This window comes from Crocodylus porosus, unplaced genomic scaffold (assembly GCF_001723895.1).
Source record: "Crocodylus porosus isolate Cpor-Errol unplaced genomic scaffold, CroPor_comp1, whole genome shotgun sequence".
Taxonomy (NCBI): domain Eukaryota; kingdom Metazoa; phylum Chordata; order Crocodylia; family Crocodylidae; genus Crocodylus; species Crocodylus porosus.
Window position 1 is genome coordinate 38,100,734 of NW_017728910.1, and position 9,767 is coordinate 38,110,500.

Consider the following 9,767-nt stretch of genomic DNA (forward strand, 5'->3'; position numbering starts at 1 on the left):
ATTTGTCCCAAAGGCATTAAAAGGCTGGGGTTGTTCAATACTGGCCTTTCCCAGCACTTTTGATGTGCTTTCAGATGGCAGGATCCTGAAAGAGACAAGTACAAAACTGCATCTTGGGGATCTTGGCCTGTTGTATCCTGTGAGCCCTGCCTTGTTGTCACCCTACTCCTGCGCCAACAGTACATGCTTTATAGTCTCCACTTGCATCATCTTCTCAATCCTACTGAAATTAGAAATATTTCTGTGGGTTCTTTCTGAACAGAGCCTGGTCTTTTAACAGCTAAATATCTGGGGAAGGCTTTCACCTATGAAAGTGAAGCATTTATTTATTTTACATTGTTAAATGCTTTTCTGGGCATTCTTAATGTGTTTGTGGGTGCTGAGAGCCAGAGGAAGCTAGGCACTTTCTATTTCTTGTACTCAGCATATGAACTTCTTTAAAAGATTTAATAAAGGTTTGGTTTTTTCCCCACCCCACTTATTGTCAAGATTTGACCAGCTTAGTTATTCGAAGGTTCTCAGTGTTTTGGATGCTATCAGGGTTGCAGTGTTCTCTAGGGGCAGACAGGTGGCGTAAACGTACAGACAAAATTGTCTCAAAATAGCTGAAACTATTCTTTTCTCCAGTATTCTCTCACCAGCTCAGTTGGGCTTGTGGTTTGTGACTGGCGAAGGTGACGTCAATGTGGCAGTGCAGAGTCAGGTGATGCACGGTATAAGCAGAGGGAGCTGTCCTGGTGCTGAAAACACTCCACAAACTCGGAGCAGACAGACAAGGAGGACGGTGCTTTGCTGTCACTCTGCAGTATCTAAGACACACAGGTAAAGCAGCTTTTTTATCATAGTGCCAGAGAGATGCTCAATGTAATCTTTTCTGTTCATAGCATTTTAAAGACTACGCAACTGTAGAAAAACAGCACAACTGGGGCAGCCGTTTGAAATAACAACCTGATGCACTTCAGTTGGCACTGAAATGGTGCTGCCTGGCTGACTGAGGGTTTTTCCTCTTCCTTTCTATTTTTTTCTCTAATTGATATAGGATTTTAAAATAATTAAAAGGGTAGAACTAAAAATAAAGAGTAAGGGGAGGGGGGGAGGGTAAGTGAATGATTATGCAGTTAATGTTTACAATGTGGTACCAGATTCATTTCTTCAATGAAGCTAACAAGCATCATGTTTCTGTCTGAAAATCTTTTGGCCTCTTAGTGGTTCACTGACATGTTTACAACATCATTCTTTAGGCTTTATGGGTGTAAGAGGAGGGGTTGCCTTGGATACAAATACAATTCAATTAATCCTCTACACATCTAAACAGTTGTTTTAGTAATTTGGGAACTGTTTGGCTTATGAGACCCTAAAAATAACCTTTATTATTAATATTTATGGTCCTTGCCATAGGGATACAAATTTAGACCAGCTTTAAGAAGGCTAATTTAGTGCATATAGTTGCTAGGAAAGTAAACCTGCTAACAATAAAGAAGGCATGTTGCCTTTCCACATTTTCCTTATGGGAAGACTCCCATTATCACTAGAGCTCATGGAATCTTTGTAAGTTCCATAGGAAAGCTTAGGAGTTCTCATGACAATTTTTCATAGGAAATTTTACATTCTTATCAGAGAACCATGTGAATCTACAGTGAGGGACTGAGGGAGAAATATTACTGCTGCCATGGAAACCTTAGCGATAGAATTCATTTTATTATTTTGCTTCTTTTCTAAAGAACCTCTGTCACTGTGTTACCTTTGATAGAGTGCATTACACTGACAATTTGGTTTCCTCATTTTCTTAAATGGTGACTGCCTAATCTGATATAAAAGAATTTGGGTAAGGAATGATTTTGCTGTTTGTCAGGTATAAACAAATGAATACAAACACTTTGATCAATCTAGATTGACCTCTCAGTTATGTATCTATAGGGGAAACAACCATTTAAAAATGTTGTATTTTAAGATTAGGACTAATATGGAATACTGTGTATAGTTTTTAAAGACATTCATCTTTAAAATGTACTTAATTTTTCTCAAATTGTAAAATTAAAGATCTGAAATATTTAGGGTAAAAGTGCTTTACCTTGATAAGGCATTATGTTTAATAAAATAATTTTATAACCTAATGTCAGAGATTTAAATACCTTAAAACAAACAACATCATTTAGTAATACACTAGAAGTGAAACAGATTCATTCAAAAGGATGCCTGCAATATAATGAGAGAACTGTATATGATCTCTTTTTTAAAAACAAAACATTCACTTGAATCAAATGCTAGTAGAACTCCAAAGCAAACTTTGCCTTGGTATATCCATCCAATTCAAATTTATTTCAGACATTTTACAGAAGATGTAAAGATGCATAGACTGTATACATTGTAAGTGGTTGAATTCACTTCCTCTAGTAGTAGGAGGTTATCAGTGGACTTTTTCCCTAGAAAAGCTAGAGATATCTACTACTTATTATGGAAAATTATTATGCAATAAACTTTCTGCCAAATGAAAATGTACAGAGTATTTGCTTAAATATATTAGTTGGTAACTTCTCATTAAAAATATCATTTTTTCCACTAGAAACATTAATTTTATTTGATTGCTAGTATAGATTCTATTAAACAGAAAATTGTAAGTTTTTGGGGTTTTTAATGTCTTGAGTGATTTTTTTTTTTCAAGGTTCAAGCCTTTTCTGAAACAGAATATACAGAGCTCTATTTTGTTTAATGGAAAACTACAGCAGATTTAGAGAGATCCTCCAACCAACAGTAAAACTGATATTCATAGGTATCAGTCCTGTAGATTATTACCGCATGATGTATTTGATATTCAGACTGATTGTCTGAAGCAGTTGGAGAAAAGGGAAAAAGAGTTCTGGGGAACTGATTTTGTTTTCATTATTTCTTTGTGTCAAGCTATTTCATGTTACACTACAGTGAAAAATAACCCGAGTGGAAATACCTATGAGTGAACCAAAAGGAACACATCCACTGTAATTTTCTACTTAGCACTGTGTTATCCACCGCTGTATATGTAGGTTTCTCTGTCAGCATGAATCACCAGCACCTCAACAGGTTGTTTTCCAGAAGCCCATGGGAAAAGTGAAGAGCCAAAATAGGTCAATTAAGTGACGTGTTTTCTATCTTTACCTTTTTTCTCCTTTACAGTACTTTATTCATTAATGCAACTGCATCAGAGAAGGGAAGAGGCTAATACTCCTTACAGCCTATTCCTGTGAGATAAGTGTCTTTGACCACAGTGGGAGTGAAAAAGTGGGCAGTTCCTTGAAGGACTGGGCCTCCGTAGATACACTTTCATATGTTGCTATGCTCCACTCATGTGATTTCTGTATAATGAATATAATTTTTTCACTTGTTTTCTATTTTTTAGATAGAGTGAAATTCTCTGCTGGTGTCAATGGGTGCAGCTGCACTGACATAAGGGGATGTCATCCATTTAAACCAATACATAATTTGGCCCATTCTAGTTTCCAGAATTATGTCCACTCTGGGCTCCATGCTACTCCTATTGAAATGAGTGCAGCCAGTCTGGCTGAAAGAAACAGAATTGGGCTTGTTGCCTTGTTAAAGCCAAAATTAAAAACTGATTGGCCACCCTGAAGAAATTGGTTAGAGGGCACAGAGGAGCCTCTGGCATATTTATTGCCTATGGGGAAATTCTTACCCCTGAAGCTTATTAACTAGAATTCGTGTATGACTAATAATTCATTAAAAATTATCATAAAAGTCAATTATGGAACTCAGTAATGACACAAACAAACCTGTAAGTCAACTTCTAGGCCAGGTTGCAGTCCATTATATTAACTGTATTTTTGTCTAACACCATTCAGTGGAATTCCCTTGGCATAAACTTATGTAGAATAAACAATTGGGCAGAAAACATTATAGAGACTCTTATTTAATATCTTGTGCAAATATAGGTGATTTGATATGCCATATACTAAATCCTTAATCTGATGCTCAAGCCAGCACTGAGATGAATTAATGAGGCATTAATAAAATGAGGTATAGCACACAAATTAATTATTTGTGTGCTATACAGGACTGTTATATCCTATTAGGGCCCCAGCATGGAATTCATGGAGACTGACTGTGGACTTTTTAACTGTAAAAGGCTCATAATGATTTCTGTAAGTTCTAATGACTTGAGGGAATGATAGGAAAGTTCTCAAAGCTTTCTAAACAGACTCCGAGAAAATATTTATGATTATCGTATAGGACGCTTGGGAATTTGATTGGCTTCCCTTAATTACTAAAACCACAACCCAATATAGGTTTTTCAAGAATTCCAGTTTAAAATGGCAATCTTACATTAACTTTTGCTTCATGATTTACTGATTTTGACTTTGTACATTAATTCTTGTTTTTCTTTATTTTAAGGAAATATTTCAAACATGGCAGATGCTAAAACCTGCTGTCTTGGAGCAGCCTGCTCTCTCCCCATTTTTTTTGTCCTAATCTGTTGTGTTGATGCAGCTTCATTCCAACATTATCAGATGCTTCAGAAAGATCCAGACTATGTAATGAAAAACTTACAAAGGCTCCCAAGCCCAGATATGATCAGAGCTTTGGAATATATAGAAAGCCTCCGCAAACAAGCTAACAAGGGAGAAAGCAGCCCAGATTATAATTCCTACCAAGGTGCCCCATTTCTTCTGCAGCAGAAAGAAAGCAAAGATCAGAGCTATCTACCAGATAATATAAGGGATTCTTTGACTGAAGATGAGTCACAGTGGGTGAGGGTAATGCTGGAAGCCTTGAGGCAAGCAGAAAAAGAGTCAAAAGCTGGATCAAGAGAAAATAAACCATATACTATGAGTTCAGACAGTAACTTCCCAGTTGCAGTGAATGATGATTATGAAGCTTATAAGTGGCCTGAGAGGCATCCCAAAAATCCCAAAATGCCATATCCATACTATGAAGAAAGTTCAAGAGACAGTCTGTTTAAGCGTACCAATGAAATAGTGGAAGAACAATATACGCCCCAAAGCCTTGCTACTTTGGAGTCAGTGTTTCAAGAGTTGGGCAAGATGGCAGGGCCAACTAATCACAAAAAGGAAAGGCTAGATGAGGACCAGAAACTGTATACAGATGATGAAGATGATGTATATAAAGTGAATAATATTGCATATGAAGATGTAGTTGGCGGAGAAGACTGGAATCCAATAGAGGAAAAAGTGGAAAGCCAAATCCAAGAAGAGGTAAAAGATAGTAAAGAGGAAATTGATAAGCAAGAAGAAGAGATCAATGAAGAAATGAAGAGGTCAGGGAAACTTGCCTTCCTGGAGGATGAAATGAGGAGGGAGAATAAAGAGCAAATGTCAGATGATTTATCTAGGTTAATGAATTATTATCTGAAGCGGCTGATGAGCAGTGGTGGGAATGGGAAGCTAAGGACGGGACAACACGAAATAAAAAGGGCAGCCACATTTTTGGAAAAGCAATTTGATCCTCAGTCTATAGCTCAATTAATAGAAATCTCAAGGAATTTACAAATCCCTCCTGAGGATTTAATTGATATGTGGAAAGCTGGAGAAAAGAAACCACAACAAAGTGAAAGGCTGGAGACAGAGCAGGAAGCTGAGCTCCCAGAAGATCTTGATGACTTATCAGAAACGAATATAGGCCACTCCAATATATTTAAAAATAACAGGAACTCTAAAAATGGATACATGAAGCAGCCCATTAATATTGTGCCGGAAAATCTACCTGAAGACCTCAATATTGAAGATATTGTCAATCTTTTGGGAACTGATAATTTAGTTAATCAGAATCCCTCCTACTTAGTAAATCAGCTTAATCAAGAAAATGGTTTACCAAGACTGTCCTACATCTCTGGAAGACCTAAAGGATCTCAATTTCCTAACACCGCTTGGCTTAATGATTTGGAAAGACGACAAATGGAATATGAAAAACTGAATGAGAAAGATGAAGAACTTGCTGATTACTTGGCAAAGATGTTGGCAAAATACCCTGAAGTTATCAATACGAACCAGATGAAACGAGTCCCAGCCCCAGTTTCATCTGAAAATGATCTGCTGGAGGATGACCAGCTTGAGCAAGCAATCAAAGAACATTTAAATCAACTGGGGCCACAAGAATCTGATAAATTAGCCTCTCTCAACAAAAGGCTTTCAATGACCCAGGAGAATGACGACACACAAACTAGGCAGTATCTGGATGAGGATATGCTAATGAAGGTGCTGGAGTACCTAAGCCAGGAAAAATCAGAAAAAGGAAGAGATCACATTACCAAAAGGGCAATGGAAAATATGTAATTTGTTCCCCAAATATTATTTCTCTTCAATGTGTTTGACTTCTAGCCAATTTGGTTGTAATTTTTTCCGCCCTTAACAGTAGACTCACAGTAGACTACTAACCATTGAACAGTCTGCTGTGTTGTCTCCGAGCTGTTATCTTGTTTATGGCTATACATATATATGTTATAAATCTTGAATTGAGTAACAAATTGCTTCAATTGTTTTAAGAAACAGTTTTATGAAATTAAGTAAAATTGTAATATGTAAACATATGACCATTGCATTGTTGACAAAAACACGATAAATGAATAGTGATAACTATGATTTGAAGTTTTTTAAATTAATTGGATTATTTTGTTACTGTCTGTAGTGATTTTGTGGAGTACTGAATAAAAAATAAAGCATTATATATAGATAGATAGTTTTATTTACAAGGCTTTTTCTATTCTGTGTTTTACTGTTCATGAATAAATTATTTCTGGACAAGAGACTGTGTTTCTTTGTGACAGTTGATAAACTTGGAGTTACTTTAAGGAAGCATTTTTTTTACTTTTATGTGCATTTTTTCTAAATTGCTGTTATTTTTTAATTCAGAATTACTTTGAAAAGTATATTCCTTACTTTCTCAGCTGTACATATCAATTGGCCTTATGATCAGAAGTACTGCTCAGCTGTAGCTCTTGATGAAACCACTGGGCATTGGGTATGAACTATATGTTTTGAAAATCAGGTGACTGCTCTGGAAGCCTATAAAATAAGAAAGTGTAACTCTTCATGACTGAATATTTCGCACCCAACTAGGACAGAATGCACATGTAAAGAACTCTTCTTCACAATTTCTAGATCTCTCATAGCTTAAATTTTCTATGTTACTGAAAAAGCGTATCTGCTGCCTACCAACATCTCTTCATACCCATTGTGTGGCATTCCCCATGGGGTCTTTTTCCATGGATACTTTTTTTTATTTTTACCAAATTGCAGACTCCATTCAATGCCACCAAAAAGCAACTATTCCTAATGCTTACACTGGCTTATCTGATAATCTGGTTTCATTAATAGATCTTGTAGTATAGACAAATTTGGTTGTTTTGTTGAATGGTTGCATCGGTCTGGGGAAAATCTGGTTGCGAATTTCAATCCTGGATCTTTTAAAAGTGGTCTCCAGCTCCTGTTAAGACTGTAAATCTGCCTGAAAATCTGAGGCTGCATAAATACTGGTACACATGAGTATTTAGGTACAGGAATAGTTCACTGATTTCACTGGGACTACTAATATATATCATTACCCATGTATAAGTATTTCCAGCTCTGATGTCTACGTGGTTCCCTTCTGTGATACTGTTCAGCATCCTGTTCCTCCATATGGTAGATAGATGTGTGTGTCAGAGAATGATTATAGGAGGAATGAGTCAAGTAATATCTAATGAACAGTAACAGATTCCTTTGCAGATGTCATCATTATTTCATACAATTAGAGATTAGCAGTATGTAAATAAGATTCCTTGTTCAAGACTCAGTGAAAACTCTTTATTTTTTTCTATAGTAGGGCTGAAGTGTTCTTGTAACTATCATGGTCCAGGAAATATATGGGAAGTGAAGGTTTATTTGGGTAATAACTTTTATTGGCCCAATTGAAGAGCTGGGAGAGACTTAGACGCTCCATGCCCAAAAGTTCATCTAACCTCTCCAAGCTCTTCAGCTGGTTCAGTAAAATATATTATTTAAAAATACATAGTGAATTTCCTCTGTCAGTAGAATGATGAAAAGGCAGAAATTAAAAATACTATGTTGGGTCAGATGCTTTGCAGGATGAAGTTGGCAAAGTTCCGTTGTCATTGATGCAGAAGCACTTACAGTGACCTAGACCCACTGTATTTTACTAAAAACAGAACTACATTTTTTTAAAACAATTAATATTCTCTCATTGGCTAAAGTCCCAAATATTCATTCTCTGGCAAGATTTTGGGCAGTTACATCAATTATATGACAGAATGCTTTTTGAAAGCATTGACAAGTAACCTAGTGATTGCAGTAGGTTTATGTGAGGCTTTAGGTTGCCTTCCAAGGTGATATATTTAAAAAGATGCTGAATTCATCAAACACTTTCAGGTTTATTTTGATACAATGTTGAATACAGTCTAATTATTGGAGTTTGTCCTTTAGTCTTCATTTTGAAACTCAACGTAAAAACTGAAGTTATCGTCTCATGACACACAATGCTACATGGTCCTGAATCATACATGCACCTGGTTTTGGGAAAGGAGGATGAAGGGAAAAAAAAAGATGTTTTTCCATAGTCTTATCTACCATGACTCTGGCTCACCCAGAATGGAAGCCTTCAGCCTCACAGAACAGGAGCAGAGTCCTATAACCAGTGTCACCTCCCTAATTCAGCAGCAGCTTTGAGAGGGTTAAACCTGTAACTGTTGACCCTGAAGCAGGTAGAGGGGGAAGGGAAATGGGGCTGACAGTACGACTGTGCCACCACTCCATGTTGCTGGAGTCCTGGGTTTTCTGGTACTAAGTACAGCCTCTGCCCCCGCATCTCAACCCCACTCTGCATCCCCCCTGCATCCACTCTGGCATGGAAATCAGTCTCCTCACTTCAAACATGTACTCCAATTTTGGATGGCTAATTTTTGGGAGAAAGGCCCTTGTGATATGTGAATAAATATAGTAACATTAATAGAATTCAGAACCTTCCTTTGCTAGGATTACATCGGTTACTTTCCTTATAGCAGAAAAGATCTGAATCACACGTTTTAGTGAGGATAAATCAAGTCAGATGAATGTAACAAAATGGGGACGTGCTCTCCATCAGTATCAATGTGAGGGACAGGCCCATCAACCCAGCATGGAATACCAGGTATGCTGTGGGCCACAGACATTACCATGGTGTATAATATGAGCAGCAGATGAATCCCTCTACTTCCTCCATATGCAGTGTTTTTCTGATGTGGTTGTACAGCGTGTGTCAAATCCCTAGGACCACTTGTAATGCAACCTTTAATGCGGTGGAAAAAATGGTGTATTGAGCAAGTTCTTTAATGCTTGCTCTCTTACCATGGTGGTAACATATTGTTTCCATAGCATCTGGGCCTCATCAAGTTGCCACTATTTGGGGAAATTGTATGTACTGCTTCAGGCAGTGACAAAAAAGAAAAATAATCTTGTGCCTGGCACAAAGCTAACAAGGAAGGTAACTGAACTCTTTGATGACTGTAAACTGAAATGGAGCACTTTCTGATAAAGATATGGACACCACCACCAGCAAACCTGTTTCTCAAGGTAGAACTATGCAGGGCAGATAATAAAGCAAAAGACTGCCTGTTTCAGGTGTTAAACCACCCAGTAATGCTGATTGCAGGGGGAGGGGATGGGAGTCACATGACAAAGGTGGTGGCTAGAGGTCATAAAAGAAAGAGTCTATAATAGCCAACTTGCAGAGCAGAAGGAAACCAGAGGCCAAGGACTCCATATTCTGAATAATCAACCACGTACAGT

The 9,767-nt window shown here is 37.3% G+C and overlaps 1 protein-coding gene across 1 annotated transcript; it reads left to right on the forward strand.

The window, feature by feature from the left end:
* The first annotated feature begins 698 nt into the window (after positions 1–698).
* On the forward strand, positions 699–6,751 carry SCG2 (secretogranin II). Its single transcript, XM_019533070.1, has 2 exons — positions 699–822; positions 4,384–6,751. Exon 2 carries the CDS (start codon positions 4,398–4,400, stop codon positions 6,279–6,281), a length of 1,884 nt encoding a protein of 627 aa, XP_019388615.1. The 5' UTR covers positions 699–822; positions 4,384–4,397; the 3' UTR covers positions 6,282–6,751.
* Positions 6,752–9,767: the final 3,016 nt, after the last annotated feature.

Coding starts and splice junctions, on each gene's coding strand:
- SCG2 (XM_019533070.1), top strand. CDS start 4,398: ATGGCAGATGCTAAAACCTGCTGTCTTGGAGCAGCCTGCTCTCTCCCC.